The 15,420-nt window shown below is 33.8% G+C and overlaps 3 protein-coding genes and 1 non-coding gene across 4 annotated transcripts; all 4 read left to right on the top strand.

Annotated features, from left to right (window-relative positions):
• The first annotated feature begins 605 nt into the window (after positions 1 to 605).
• On the top strand, positions 606 to 677 carry TRNAK-UUU. Its single transcript has one exon. It is a non-coding gene; the product is annotated as a tRNA-Lys (tRNA).
• A 253-nt stretch (positions 678 to 930) lies between these two features.
• LOC125610028 (protein PEP-RELATED DEVELOPMENT ARRESTED 1, chloroplastic-like) lies at positions 931 to 2,344 on the top strand. The gene is made up of 6 exons (XM_048781675.1): positions 931 to 992; positions 1,092 to 1,218; positions 1,293 to 1,421; positions 1,482 to 1,640; positions 1,756 to 1,821; positions 2,303 to 2,344. Exons 1-6 carry the CDS (start codon positions 931 to 933, stop codon positions 2,342 to 2,344), a joined length of 585 nt encoding a protein of 194 aa, XP_048637632.1.
• Positions 2,345 to 2,857: 513 nt separating this feature from the next.
• On the top strand, positions 2,858 to 3,761 carry LOC106348990 (uncharacterized protein At5g48480-like). The gene is made up of 2 exons (XM_013788847.3): positions 2,858 to 3,243; positions 3,317 to 3,761. The coding sequence occupies exons 1-2, from the start codon at positions 2,960 to 2,962 to the stop codon at positions 3,531 to 3,533; spliced, it is 501 nt and encodes a 166-aa protein (XP_013644301.2). The 5' UTR covers positions 2,858 to 2,959; the 3' UTR covers positions 3,534 to 3,761.
• Positions 3,762 to 8,312: 4,551 nt separating this feature from the next.
• BNAA06G30190D lies at positions 8,313 to 9,575 on the top strand. Its single transcript, XM_013807881.3, has 4 exons — positions 8,313 to 8,539; positions 8,616 to 8,855; positions 8,934 to 9,116; positions 9,262 to 9,575. Exons 1-4 carry the CDS (start codon positions 8,531 to 8,533, stop codon positions 9,319 to 9,321), a joined length of 492 nt encoding a protein of 163 aa, XP_013663335.2. The 5' UTR covers positions 8,313 to 8,530; the 3' UTR covers positions 9,322 to 9,575.
• Positions 9,576 to 15,420: the final 5,845 nt, after the last annotated feature.

The raw sequence follows: 15,420 nt of genomic DNA, 5'->3' as shown, positions 1-15,420 counted from the left end.
CATCAACCATAGTCAGGCTAGAACTCGAGAATAATATTCTACTACGAATGCTAGATTTTACAGCATAACATATGTATAATGATGCCTTTCGATGGATGACTCAGTAATCTCCACATCACAGATAACAAAACAGCATGTGTGATCTTCAAGCTTCTACAGCTACTATGCCAAAATTAAACTATCAACTTCTGAAAATGATGAGAGTGGCAGCTTTCCTGCTTGAAAAGCTCAGAATCCTCATCTGTCTAAACTACTTTAGTTATCCAACATTAATACATGTGGTTCCATCTTATGAGTTGATCAATAAAATTAACAAATTATTTGAGGATATTTATATTTCATTAGTAATATGTCACTCTACCTTTTATAAGTAAGGCAATGAACTTATATAATAAGAATGAGGTGATAAAACATTTTTTTTACCAAAAAAAAAAGAAGAATGGTATGTCAATTGGACCCCTCCATGCTTCTTCCATATGTTTGCTGATCAGCTCTGAAGATTTCCATGATTGAAACCTGATTTTGTGTATCAAACATGTATTAATAGCCAATCTTTTATTATGTATGCGTCTTTCAGTAATTTGAAATCAATCAATGTTAAGCAAGCCGTCTTAGCTCTGTGGTAGAGCGGGTGACTTTTAATCCCGTGGCCGTGGGTTCGATCCCCACAGACGGCGTTGATGTAGTTTTCATACCAGCTTTGCTTTTTGTTTCATAAGCTTGGCATTTCGTCGAATAACTTATCTGCATATGGAACTCTTCACAGAATCGTGTATGATGCATAGATTTGTTACTTGCTATGTTAATGTGCCCTTTTGTGTAGTTGCAAGATATGAAGATGAATGAGGCATCTGAAAACGTTGCTGTGGAATTGGCTGCACAAGGAGTTTATAGGGAAAAGGGTTGATCTAATGGAGTCAGGGGTTTATGATGGCTCTTGATTACATGATTCAACTTGCTGACAAAAACCAAGACGATAAGGTAAACCAGGAGTGAGAGACCTGTGTTTTGTAACTCGGATTGCTTTGCTATGTAATGTAGCAGTCTCTTACATATGTTCACTGGATTTAAATGCTGTTGTTATGTTAAAGGAGACAAGAGCTGCTGCGTAGAGTAGCTGCAGGTGGTGGGGCTTTTGAAAGTAAGGACGGTAATAAACTTCATTTACCCGGAGGAAATCTGAATGACATAGCTAATCAAGCTGGTAATTTGTTAGAGGTACAGTATTGTGTTTAGTTTGGTATATATGTTTGTTTCGAGATCACATGTATAAGTCTGAGGAATTTTTGCAGACTATGGAAACAAGGCCAGTTGTTCCTGATCGAATACTACTAGCGAGGCTTGTTTCACGGAACATGATGGGAGGAGGTATACTTGATGAGAGAAACGACCGTGGTTTCTCCACTCTGCCTGAATCAGAGGTGTTACTATTGTGTCCATCACACCATGTTTATGAACTTGCTGCATTGTCATTAAAACAGGTAAATTTCCTAACCAAATTGGTAGCTCTCAAACCTGGAAAGAGTGTGCAGCAAATGACCCAGAACGTCATGCAAGGAAAAGATGAAGGTGCAGATGATCTTAGCAATAGAGAAGATTCTTCAACCCAAGGAAGAAGACAAAGTGGATTAAATGGAAGGGTAAGTATGATCAGCTAACACATTTTTATTAACGAAAAGATTCTTTTAGTAGGCACTGAAGAAAAGATAACAAGCCTTTATTTCTGTCTTACTTGGCCTACTTGGTTCGATCCAGGGAAGCGTTACAGGAAGAAAGCCGTTACCAGTAAGACCAGGAATGTTTCTAGAGACTGTCACAAAGGTTTATTTCAAAATTGCTTCGTCCAAAAAGATGATAGTAACATAGTAGCGTGTGATGTTTTCATTTTCGACCTCGATAGGTAATGGGCAGCATATACTCGGGTAATGCATGCACAACATCTAGAATGGGTGAGTTCCTTAAAAAACACCAAATATTTGCATACCGAGTCTATTTTCTCTGCGTTCATTAGAGCATCTCCAACTCCACTCTATTTTTCACTCTAAAATAGAGTTTAGAATAAAAAATGCTCCAATGATACTCTATTTATCACTCTATAATAGAGTAAGCCATTAGTTTACTCCAAATATAGAGTAATTTGTTTTTTCTTTGTTCATCACTCTATTTTCTACTCTAAAATAGAGTACCATTGGAGCAAAATCAAACTCTATTATAGAGTCACTCTATTTTAGAGTAAAAAATAGAGTAAGCCATTGGAGATGGTCTTAGAGCCTCTATATTTGTATTTTTGACATGTGGTTAGGACCAAAAGACACTCCAAGTTCTTGAAGAAATCGCGTATTGATATATTATGAGAAAGATTTTGCAAGTAGAGGTTCCGTCCAGAGATGTAGTTTCACAATATAATAACTGTAATTTAGTTGGTTTATATTACAAATGTTGCGGCCCAACATTCATTAACATGCACATCCATTAAACCTCAAAACTTTAGTGTTATTTTAAGAACCAAGAATTACTGATAATTTAAATTTTATAATTAGCTTAGCTAGTTGGGCATGGGAAAGTGGATAACAAACTAACTTTACTGTTCGACAAAAAAAAACTATCTTTATTAAAAAAATATTCGAATATATAATTATTTTTACTTTAAAAAAAATTCGAAACGAGGGAAGACACGCGAAGGAGACACGTAGCCGTATAGGCCGTAGGATAGGGAAAAGTGGGGTACACGCTTGTAAATAAATGGAAAAAGTAAGGGTAAAATACTAAATAAACCGCGGACGTGAAAGCTGTAACAAACCATTTTAGAATCCTCGACAGGTCAAGAAACGATTCCGCTTCTCCTCGTCCACAATAAATATCTACCCTCAGCTACCTCTCTCTCTCTTCATTCTTCCTTCACAACACATCTTCTATAACGAACAAATCTTTCTTCATATCTTTCTCTCAAACACAAACGATGGCTCAGGAAGGTGTTGCTGCTGCTGCTGCTGCGAATGGTGCTACAGTGGTGGAGAAGTCTGTTACCTTCACTGCCTACAAGCCGCAGCTGATCGTGGAGGCTCAGAAGGTCGGTGACGCTGTCGCTTTCTACAAGGATGTGTTTGGTGCGACGGAGACTGGACACTCTCTTTACCCTAAGCGTAAGGCTGACCAAGAGCTCCCTCACGTTGTCTCCGCTGAGATTAAGCTCGCTGGTGCTACCATCGTTGTCTCCGACGTCTCTGTTCACTCTGGCTCTAAGTAAACTCTTCCTTCTCCTCCTTTGACTAGATCTTCTTGTTTAGGGTTTCACTTTAGATCTGGTTTTGAACAGTGTGAAGACGGGGACTGTGTCTGCACTCCTGGAAACTGATGACGTGGAAGTTGCCGTTGCGAAAGCTGTAGCCGCCGGAGCTGTGAAAGTTGAGGTTTCGGAGGGGGAAGCTGACGGTGGGGTGAAGGGAAAGGTGACTGACCCGTTCGGTTTCAGCTGGATCTTTGTTACTCCGGTGGAGAAGAGTGACAAGGAAGAAAACAAAGAGGTGGTCTAACTGTCGTCGTCGTCGGATCTGATCGTTCGTCGGTTTCTGAACAAACCTTCTATTATCCTTTTTTTATGCTTTTGTAGTTTGTCTTTTGTGGAATCTCCGGTATCAGTAAACCGGGTCGGTTAACTTATGACTTTTGTTGAGTTTAATTTCACCCTTTTGACATAAGACTTGGTGAAATAAAACGAAAAACATCTCGGATAGTATTAATTAATGCTTTTGTTTTGTTCATTATGTTTATCTATTTTGCGTAATCGTATGCTTCGTCTCTCCGTAGATTTGATTTCGTATTGGGGTTAGAATCGTCCTTTTCATATTAGAATGAATGGTTGGATTAGAGTTAAGGTGTTAAAGAATAACAGAAGAATTTTCTGATTGGTAAAATATTAATGCTGAAAACTTGTGTCGGGGGTAGTGAAAACATAGGCATCTGGGATTGTGCCTCTTTTTAGGTATCGCTTACTGGCTCTATTTTCGATAGTGCCATTATGTGGTCCTGTCAAAACACAGTTCTTGTATGGGTTTTGGGCCTTGTGAAGTTTTCAATTTTGTTCTTGACCGCATTATTGGTTTTGCCATAAACGCCATTGGGCAGAAATTATGCGGTGATACCAACACGCAAGAAGAACATTTATATACTATAATTCAATGCGTCTGTGGTGTCAAAGTGAATGTGCATGTATGTGTATATTACTAAAGTTTTATGTAGAAACATGTGAACCAGATTGGATTATTAGTATACACTATCACGGGATTGAATTATTTATTTCATGGAACTCTTATTACAATTATTAACTAGATTTTTCACCCGCACGGATGTGCGGGTAGATTTTCATTTTATAAATATATAACAGATACCATCGCAAAACTTTCAAAGATATAATTTACATTTTATTGTTATATATTGTATAAATCTATAATGTTATTGGTTATGTTTCTTATTCGATATTATTAATGTATAATGATTTGTTTTATACATTTTACTTTATTATTAACTGTTATTATATATTAATATATTTTCGAGTTTGGTAAAATAAATTCATAGTATAAAATAAACAAATTTAGAATCTTCTTCATTTTTTCTAATTTTTACATACTGAATACAATACATTTTAAATTTTTATTTAGTTATACTATAGAACTGATATTTTCTTAGCATAATTTATATTTCTATGTTATTTATCTTAGTATATTGTGAGATTTTATAAGTAAATAGATTATAATAATACAATATTATTAATTATGAAATCAATCGCTGCATTAATCTAAAAATATTTTAAAATTTTATTAAGATTTTGTTAGATTTTTTCTAACATATTTTGTTATAACTAAAAATAAAATTTGAATTTACAGTTAAAATTTATTTATTAATATCTATATAATTTATAAGATTTTTTAGAAATGTTATATATTAAGTAGATTAACTTAAATAATCAAATAGATGTAATTGATGAAATAGACCTAGTATGAATTGTTTATGGTACTTCTTTTAATAAAGAAGATATAGAATATAATTATAAATTTTGAAAAATAGCATACACTTTTATTTTATTTTTTTAATAATAAAATCTTATTTAAATTAATGTATAATAGTATATATTATTAATTACAAAATTAATCAATGGTATTAATTTAAATAAAAAATTTTAAATTTTTTGAAAGATTTGGTTAGATTTTTTTTCAACATTTTGTTATAACTAAAACTAAAATTTAAATTTACAGTTAAAATTGATTTTATTATTAATATCTTTTATTAATAGATTAATGTAAATAATTAAATAAATGTAATTAATGAAATGGACCTAATAAGGTTAATATGACTTTTTTATAGTAGATAAAAATGGTACTTCTCTTTTAATAGATAAGATACGTCAACCAACTATCCTTACAAAAAAAAAAAAAAAAATTCACAGTACTCGCGACGTATCGTACAATTTTTAAAAAAAATCCGTTATTGAAAATGAACATTAAGTTAATGGCCCTGCATCTGCAAAGTGCACTTTCTGTGATGCTGAGGAAACTATACTCCACCTCTTCTTCCATTGTCAATTTGCGCGACAGGTCTGGGAGATGGCACCATTCGCAGGAGCTTTCGACACCTTCTCGGCGGAAAACGTAGACGCAGGTCTTACTCTAGTATTCCGACAGCTTCCCCTACCACCATCTGGGTGAGGGGATTATTTGTAGATCCGACGGCGCCTGGAAACCTGGAATCCTGGCAGCGGGCACAGCGTGGAGCTTCTACACCAACAATGGAGGGATGATCACATCTCACAGTAAACTTATCTCATACGTGAACTCGTCCCTTGTGGCGGAGAGACTAGCGTTGAGGGAGGCGATGGAACATGCATTGTCTCTGGGTCTCAATCGAGTAAATTTCGAGTCGGATTCCAAAAACCTAGTGGCAGCTATAGTCGATGGAGCCTGCTTCTCGGAGATTCACGGAATTGCTTCCAAAAGCCTAGTGGCAGCTATAGTCGGTACTGCAACCGTCTCTCTCTCTCCTTTGAAGATGGTTTAGCAAAGCAGATGCTTGATTCTGTTTGTACCATACTTTAATTTCGGTTTAATGAGAAACTACTAGTTTGACAAAAGAAAAAGTTAATGGGCCTGATTTGAGCCTTATTATAAGTTATGTTTTTTTCAGGGGGTTCACCTCAAAAACCTTCGTGGCCGTTTTAAGAATTTCGTAATTCAGTAAATAATCGGAAGATTGCCAATCAACAAGAAAACAAAACAGCATCTGACCTTTTTCTTTCATTCTTTTCGTATAGTCAACAACAACAACAACAGTTAGCTACTTTAACCACAAAGCGAATAAGAATATCAGTTAGTATATAATAGGACAAATATATGAGAACGAAGAAACAGAATATATAACATGTTAGCTCTCCCATCGGTCTTTTTCTCCATCGACTATAGACGTTTTAAAGCGTAAAAAGTTTACTGCACACCTCAGAGTTGCTCACAAGTGTTATTGTAACAAAATAAATAAAATAACAAATTTTAAAAGAAGACAAATATTAAAGGAAAAAAATAGCCTTTGACCATTTTTCTTTAGAGGCACGTAGACGCAGCCTTTCCCTTCGTTTCCTATGTTGGAGAGCGTGTTGAGACTTGAGAGACTCCAGATTTCTAGATTCTCAATTTCTTTCTCTACTGAATTCGAAATGTTTTATTTATTAACTTCAGTTTTACTTTTTACTGTCATATTCGTCCACCGGTTCAAAGGTGGATCCACGCGATTCTCTGGTCTAGGAATCGTTTTCTTCAACGGTTCCACTGGTTTTAGACTTTTAATATATTTGTATATATCGTTATTACTTAATAGCTTATATGTATTCAAACATCTCATCTTGCTCTGATTTGATGGGCTGATAGATGTAATAAGCTTGATATATATAGGATTCGTCTGATAGACTATAAGTCTATAAATAGAGTTTTGGCTGGCATGGAGAAGCACAATAGTAATGCATGTTGACCAGAACCGAAACTTGTGAACTATAGGTTCTAATTGTATCACGACGTAGCATATTGCTTTGCAAAGAATAACACGTCAAATATCTTCTGAATGTTTTTAATGTGTGGCATATAGCTCTTGTGCCATCAACTTTCGAGATCCGAATTAGGAACTTCAATTAGATTACCTCGCTGTAAGAACATTAACAAAAATTATTGAAGTAACATTTTTTAATTGATTCTCAACCTTCTTAGAGTATATGTATACAAAAACATTTATAATTACTTATCACTTGTAAGTGATAAGAGTCAAAATCCATTTGAATTGATCTGTATACCAGCTTTTATGGTTTGATAATATACCCTAACCCAAACATTTATTACAATCAATGGAATTCCATTCCGTTGGTATATGTTTTAAACTGCTTTTACAAGTTCAAAGGCTGCAATGTGCAGTTGAAATTGAATTATGCTGGTATGTACATCTTCAATAATTTTAACCTAACCCCACATGTCCTTTGTCAAATAAAACTACTGATGAAATATTTAAAAACTAGAGACATATTCATTGAAAAGATGGAATTTATTAAGCAAAAAGGGAGAGAAATTGACAAAAGATAATAAATGGGATTGCTTGGAGTCGTGGCAATGTTGTTTGCACACTGCACATAGCACATAGCACAATGCTACATAACAGAGGTAATGTTGCATGTGGCCCCTTCTTCCTAAAGCTCCTTTATTAACTTTTCTGTCTCTAAAATCTTCACTTTTTCTAACAAAATTTCATTTTCAAATTGGATATTCTGATAAAAGATCATCAATGTTATCTGCTCCACTAAATATATTTTTTAGGAGTAGTTTTTTCCCTCCAGTACAGAATAGCAATATTTGTAAAGAATCGGACCTTACAAAAAGAGTAAAGAATTGATATAATTAAATGCATAAGTCAGCTTTAGAGGCCATAAAACATGGTCAATCTAATAAATAACTTCCGTTATAAATAAGTTTTATAGTGAAGTAACGTTAAAGTCTTTTTTGTTTGTCAACCATGGAAATAAATGTCTTTTCATTTTCCTTTTAACCCCATGTAAACACAAAGTCTACAGCCAACAAAACTTTTTTCTATAAAGAAGGATAAAACATTTAAAAATCAAAAGTAAAGACAGAGTACAGAAAACTGTATAAATGAGACGAAAAAACCAAAAAAATACAGTAGAATTTTGTTAAAAAGGTAAAATAGAAGAAGAGGTAGCTGTTGCTCAAAAAAAGAAGAGTTAGCTAATAAAGGCTAAAGCCAACTTTTTAAAAATATATTTTTCACTTACTACTGATAATTTTCAAGAGACACACTCTCTCTCTACTCAGACACACACAGTGTCTCTACTATCTCTCTCACTAACCACCCCTACAAGTAGACTTTAAGACAACTTTGGCTCAGTGTTGAGTATACCCATCTGGTCATTAAATAAACCCCAATCTCTCTCTTTCGCTTACTTTAAAGCAGAGATCAAACATCATCAAACTCATTCACAACAACAACCATGGACTACGTAAGCTCCTTTCTCTTCCTCCTTCTACTTATTTTGGATATTCAATGTTTTAACTTCCTTTTTGTTCTTCAATCAGGAATACGGAGGAGGAGAGTACTGCAGGAGGGGACACGTACCGGCGTTTGGAACCTGGGACTGGAACGACGCCGTTCCATTCACTCAGTGCTTCGAGACAGCAACCACCACTCAGCAGCAGCCTACTTTTCTCCAATACGCTCCTTACCCTCAAGATCGTGATCTTTACCTCGCTGGCGGCGATCTTTACGATAACCACCACCTTGTCGCTCCCGCAGTGATCCTCGTCCCTCGACGCCGGGTGCTTATTTTCTCCTCCCTACTATATTTAACACTCCACCTTTAACGCCGTTTACTGATATGATCATGAGATTCTCAGGCTAAGGTGGGCCAGGAGCCGAAGAGAACCAGCTCCAAGGAGCAACACAACTTCAAGACAGAGGCGCGTGAGTGTGACGCACCGGCAAGCTGTCCGACACCGGTGGTGAAGAGGAGGACGAAGCCCGTGGACGAAGACTTGTACAGGATCTCACCTACCCTTCTCTCCGTCAAATCCACAAAGGTACACAGATTTTTTTTGTGTTTTTTTTAAACATTTTAATATTTTATTATTAGTTTAATATATTTTTTCTTCTGTTTTTAACATTTTAATTATTTAAAGTATTGTTAAACAATAGGTTTAAAATTGTTGATTATTGAAATTGCAGAAGAGAGGAGGTGGGTTTGGGTGCATTTCAAGGTGTTTTTTGCCAACACGGGTGCTTTGAAGCCACAAAGCGTGGGAGTTTGAGTCAGACAACACTGTGGTTGGGTCTTAATATTTTATATTTTTAAAGATGGAAGGCTTTTTTTTTTTGATCAAGATGGAAGGCTATATGCTTGTGAAACCATGTATGTATTTATGCGTAGGGATAAGGAGATGAATTCTATAAGATGAACTCTATTAGTAGTAGCTCTGGGAAGAGCGAGCCATGTTGTATTACGTAAACTATTAAACAAAGTGAGACTAGTTTTGCAACTTCTTTATATTTTTCCTACTGTTTTTTGGTAGTGCAACTGTTGGATTTGGTGAGAGATTAGGTCTGGGAAAGGAGTTAAATGCTCTGAGGAAGGAGGGGAATGTGTAAATGTGTAATAGTATAGCTTAGCTTCTTCATCTACAGAAAGTTTGACTTGTGTGGCAGAGCAGAGCTACCAACTTTTTCTCAATTTGAAAAGTAATGGACTATATTGAAGAGTTAACGTAAACCAGATAATGGATCTAAATGATTGGGAAGGACAGCGGGATTTATGGAATTTAGCAGAATATTTATAGTAGATTCTAATGAAATTTAAGATTGGCGCTGAATATCTGAAGTATTGTATAATAGAACTAGATTCGGTGTCCGCGCTACGCGCGGATAACATGTTAAAATTAAGAAAATTTATATTTTTGATTAATAGTTTTTAGTTTAAGAAAGTGTTTGTTAATTTTGTGTGTTGTAGATTTAACCATGGAATTTTTGTTTGAATGTGATGCGGTGATCAGTTTTTCTTTTCTAAACAAAAGTAAGTTTGAATAATATATTGTGTTGAGCAATCAAATTTTATAGGAGAAAAGAGTATTTTTGAATATTGAGTGGTGTCGTTTGCTATCAGGCTTAGGATAGCAGTTTATTCGTCTTTTAGAAGCGTTGTATGATATCAATGTCGGTGTCAAAGTAAAAGTGGATCCTGATGTGGTTGTGAGTGATAGTTTTCCTGTATAAGTGTAATATTTGTAAGCATTTAGTTTGACATAAACTTTTTGTTTAGTTTATTACCTTCATGTAACCTTGGAATGATACTTGTGATGATTACGATTTGGTTTTTCCTGGTAGATATGCGATTTAACTCCCTCAAATTAGCCGCCTCATTGTCCCATATGGTTATACGTACCATTTTGGATCTACAAAAAATTATTGTATTATATATTTATTGCTTAAAACAAATATTATTTAATAAAATGTTAGTACCTGTGTAAACACAATCCAATCCAATCCAAAGGGAATGTTATCCAGTTGAGACAGTTCAAAACTAAATTGTTTGACAGTATAAATAAGTAATTGTCCAAAGGGAATAGAGTTTGGTAGCTAACGAAAAGGAATAAAAATAAGATAAGATGTAGATGATGTCTGCAAAGTATATTGTGAATGGTCTTGTAGAGATGGCATTTTCTATTGCGAGCGGGCCTATTATTATAAAAGAATTTTGTTAGTACAGATTCATTATTGAGTTCGGAGAGTTTTGGTCAGCAGACTTACTGATTATTTGCATCTTATGGTATAGAAATTTGTTCGTGATTCCGGGGAATCTGCTCTAGGTGAGCATCTGATCGTGATTCTGGGGGAGAGAGAAAGGAATTTAGTATTTTTGGAATGTGTTGTGAATTGTGTTGCAAAATAATATTTTTTTAGGGGAGCGAGGTAGACCGTTGTATATTTTTTTGTAGACTATGTTTTTAACCCTTCCTATCTTTTGATCATTTCCTTGTATAATTTTGAGGCCTGACTGGGTAATAACTCGGTAAAAACCAACATAGAGCTGTTCATGGGTGAAAACGGGTTGTGGCAAATATAATAGGACACATTTCAAACTCTGGCCCTAACTTTTGTTAATTGTCATTGCGTAACATAGCCTGATTGGAAATTGCCGCCTTTCAAGGGTGAATGGATGTTTAGTTACTGATTCTGATAGTATGATTCTTGGAAGGTCCACTTTATGTCCAATATGAGAGCCTGTAACTATTTCACCTCTAATAACACGTTCACTTAGGTAAGGAACAATCAGACGTGTTCCATTGCATAACCCTTTCTTTTGATTTAAATTCCTTAGAAGCATGAAAGGGGCAGCCATTTCAATGTAAGCTTATTCCACTTTCAATGTAATTTTTAATATATCTAGAGTATTAGTGTCATTTTACTTATTAAATTTAGTAAAATGAAATATTTTAGTGTGATGTGGTTATTTAGGATTATAATTAACGGGTGGGGATTTGGGATTTAGATTTAAAATTGTATAAAATAAAAAATAAATATTTAAAATTTTCAAAGTAGTTTCAATAACTAACGACATAATTTCTATATATATTATTCATTCTCATTATGTATACTATTGTAATTATCATAAAACTACAAAATAAAAGCTAACAAAAGTTTGTACGTAACATCATGCAATGTTAGTTACGTAATTAATTTTTTTTAAGACAAAGCAGTTGGAAAATTTTATGAATATCATATAGTTTTCATTTTTTATATTTTAGTTTTTCAGTTTTCAGGTAAGATGTTTTACTACCCTTAACAAAAACAAAATATATTTTAATATTATTAGATTTATATGTTATATGTTATATTCAAATACTAAGAATCATATATGGAACAATAAACTTGCTATCTGTATAAAAAATAGGCTGGGCCTGCGAATGAAATAGAATCGACAAAGGGCTGGGTAAATGGGCTGGGCTGCGAAATGGGATCAAGACAGCTGCACGATGGGTCAAAAGGGCTGCAAAGCTGATTAATTTATTTAAAATCAAAGCCCAATATGGAATGATATAGCAGTTTGGTTGGATCAGAATATTTGTGCCTATGTGGCATAGCTTAAAAAGCCTCAATTTAGCTGCTATTATATAGTAGGATTCATGCAGATATCTCTCATTAGATCATATTTATGTTACTAAGCTAATTAAATTTTTGAAGTGATAATTAAAATGTGTACTGGCATGAAAAGTTAATTTAGCGGGCTAGAACAAAAAAAAAAGAATATAAATCAATGGTTATTGACACTTAAGTTTTCAATCAAAACCAAATATATGTGAATGAGTTGGATACCAAATCGATGTCTACGCTAATATGGTGAATGATGATTCCGCTCGCTCTTTTTGTTTTTTCACTGCTACACTTTTGCAACACATAACAACGTTGTCAAAACCTCCTCCATTTCTTTTCACTGTGGTATACTTACATTATTAAACGGTACATTTTTTGAATTCATGATGTCGATGAATCTTGTAGAAGATATTCTGCTAATAACAACAAAGCTTCATTCATTTCCTGGCAGAGAAAAAGCCTTTTTTCTAGCTAAAAATCCTTCTTTTTATCCTTTTCATTTTCCTCCGGATTTTTCAATAACTTTTTAAATAGCTTGCCTTTCATAAAAGCAGTCCCATATTCTTTGAGTTTCAAACTTTCAATAGTTTCCCCGAAAATAACGACCTTATATAAGCAAATGCTATTGTTTTGGACAGCATAACCAAATGACTTTACATAGTGTTAAACTATTATCACGTAAATGTTGGGCGTGACTTTAGAATAATTATGACATGCTCCCGTCTTTTCTTCTTTAGGTTACAACTGTTAAAATTCAGGTTACAAGATAAACAAAACTATTAATTTCCTTATGGATTTTCATTTTTCATTATCTTTTAGAAAAACGAAGAAAAATACACGTTTAAATAAAGGGAAAAGTGGGTGTTTAAAAGGATAAAAGAGAGACAAAGTGATTCAATTATGGCAATCAAATGTTAATAAAGCTTAGAATAGTCCCATGCTTTAAAATCAGGGAAAGAGAATGCGATAAAATGTAGCACTCCAAAGTGTAAAGCAAGGTTAAAGACATTATGCAACTAGCTTTGATTAAATTAGCTTATACTTTTCCACTTTGTTGCCCGGATATTGTTGTTGATAAAAAAAAATCATTTTTATAATATTTACTGTTCAGACGGGTCAATTTATTTTTTATTTTTTATATAATTCAGGTATCCGGACCTCTCACTTATTCCGACTATCCCACCGCGTCTAACCAAAACTGGCGAGAAAAATTATGGAGGTCAAACGGAAACCATATTAAATCAGCTGTGGCCGGGACTCGAACTCGTGATGGCGGATACTTCAGCCGAGGTTCTTTTACCACCAGACCACGAGGTCAGGTTGTCAATTTTATTTTTGTATACAAAGAAATGCAGAATCGAGAAACAATTCTACATGCATCATGTTTACTATATTCATAACTCCAGTTTTAATCATACGCACTTCCAAAAATGCAAACTAAAGTACAAAATGAAATGCACGGTATATATTCAAATATATACGGATTAAGCCATCACACTGTAATTTATAAATCTGTGAAAGCTATCAAGAGAAGTAAATCGAGATAAGTTATAAGCAAAAGTAATAAACGATAAACAACGTGAAACAAATTTGATCAAAAAAAAAAAAAACAACGTGAAACAAACATTGGATCAAAGACTTAATTTAGATAAAACAACAATTAACAGTCAATTCTTGGGGTCTTTCTAGGGAAGTGAACCTCTAAATTCATCAATCAATTAAATTTTGTTATTTTATATTCAATAAAAAAACAAAATATTATTAAATTATATTATGTTTTTAAAATAAAAAGATAAATAAATAAATAAAAAATAATAGTAGTTACAAAACATTAATTTAAAAAAAAAAAATTTTTAACTTCGTCAGCAAACACTAAATCCTAGAGTCTAAATCATAAACCTTAAATTCTTAGGTAAACCCTTAGATAGATCTTTAATTCTAAATAAAAAACACTAAACACTAAAACATTCAAGGGTTTAAGGTTTATGATTTAGAGTTTAATTTTTAAGATTTAGGATTTAGATTTTAGTGTTTTAGTGTTTAGGATTTATCCAAAGGTTTAAGGTTTATGATTTAGGGTTTAGGGTTTAGTATTTTGCTGACGATGTTAAAAATATTTTTAAAAAAATCTTTTTGTTTGTAACTACTATTATTATTATTATTTTTTTTTAACTTTGTATTTTAAAAATATAATATAATTGATAATATTTTGTTTTATTTTCTAAAAAATATCGAATATGAAATAACGAAATCCTATTGGTTGGTTTATTCTTGGGGGGTGAATCTAAGAATAGTTCGTCAAACAATAATATTTTTTTTGGGTGCAAATGTTAAAACTATGCAAAAAGTTCGATCAAACATTATTGTAAAACAAGACATGGCAACGTGTGTAGGTCATGTTCGAGCACTTCCTTTAATTTTTTTGAAGTTTACGGCTACATTCGAAGCCATCAAGTGGTTTTGATCTCTAAGCTTATTATTTTTGTATGAGAAATGGCTTATAATCTCTAAGCTTTTTCTTGCAAGGAAGTGGACGTTATAGTGTTTTGGTTTACTGTTTCAGTTTTAGTTCCTACAATTTTCTGCTTTTGTTTCAGTTGTGATTTCCACTTTCATGCATGGATACATCGATGCTCGCTTCTTCGTGATGGAGTTCGTGTAATGTTTTTGCATTTACTGTGGTGTTTGGGTTTATCGAAGTGTGAGTTCAGATCTTTAATTAAGAAATGATAAAAGAATAAAGTAGGTCGGAAAACCTCGTTTGTATTAGAAGTAAACTGAAGTAACGGACATTACAGGAAACAAGGTCGATATACAAATAGAACTCACGCTCACAAGAGTATCGAGATCGATAAGTAAAATTTTATCTCTGTTTGCTCGGGAGAAAAGTCGGTCTTTTGTTCGGTTAACTATTAAAGTTATAACCGGTTATTAGAATCTGGTTTAAGTTGGTTTAAGTTTCCTTTTGCTTAACCAGCTGTATATATATATGATTGTAAGTGTACAGTGGCAGTTTGAGCTGAATAATACATTTTTACACTTTCATAACAAACTATCTTCTCTCTCGATTCATCACCTTCATCACATCTAATATGGTATCAGAGACTTTTTGATCTCCATTGATTCCGCTTCGTCTCATCATTGCTTCAGCTCCACTTTATCCTTCTTTGATTCCGCGATTGATCATGAGTATCTTCTTCGATCCCGCGATTGTCGCTGTTCTTGATTGCCTCGTCTCAC

This window comes from Brassica napus, chromosome A6 (genome assembly GCF_020379485.1).
Source record: "Brassica napus cultivar Da-Ae chromosome A6, Da-Ae, whole genome shotgun sequence".
Classification (NCBI taxonomy): domain Eukaryota; kingdom Viridiplantae; phylum Streptophyta; class Magnoliopsida; order Brassicales; family Brassicaceae; genus Brassica; species Brassica napus.
Note: the sequence above shows the minus strand (reverse complement) of the source record. Positions and strands in the feature narration are given on the sequence as shown.

Bases quoted from the DNA above. Each gene is read 5' to 3' on its own strand.
- BNAA06G30190D (XM_013807881.3), top strand. The intron at 8,856-8,933 runs GTGCTTATTTTC...TGAGATTCTCAG, and splicing joins TCCTCGTCCCTCGACGCCGG to GCTAAGGTGGGCCAGGAGCC. The intron at 9,117-9,261 runs GTACACAGATTT...TTGAAATTGCAG, and splicing joins TCTCCGTCAAATCCACAAAG to AAGAGAGGAGGTGGGTTTGG.
- LOC106348990 (XM_013788847.3), top strand. From the start codon at position 2,960: ATGGCTCAGGAAGGTGTTGCTGCTGCTGCTGCTGCGAATGGTGCTACA. The intron at 3,244-3,316 runs GTAAACTCTTCC...GGTTTTGAACAG, and splicing joins TCTGTTCACTCTGGCTCTAA to TGTGAAGACGGGGACTGTGT.
- LOC125610028 (XM_048781675.1), top strand. From the start codon at position 931: ATGGCTCTTGATTACATGATTCAACTTGCTGACAAAAACCAAGACGAT. The intron at 1,219-1,292 runs GTACAGTATTGT...GAATTTTTGCAG, and splicing joins AAGCTGGTAATTTGTTAGAG to ACTATGGAAACAAGGCCAGT. The intron at 1,822-2,302 runs GTTTATTTCAAA...ACATGTGGTTAG, and splicing joins TTCTAGAGACTGTCACAAAG to GACCAAAAGACACTCCAAGT.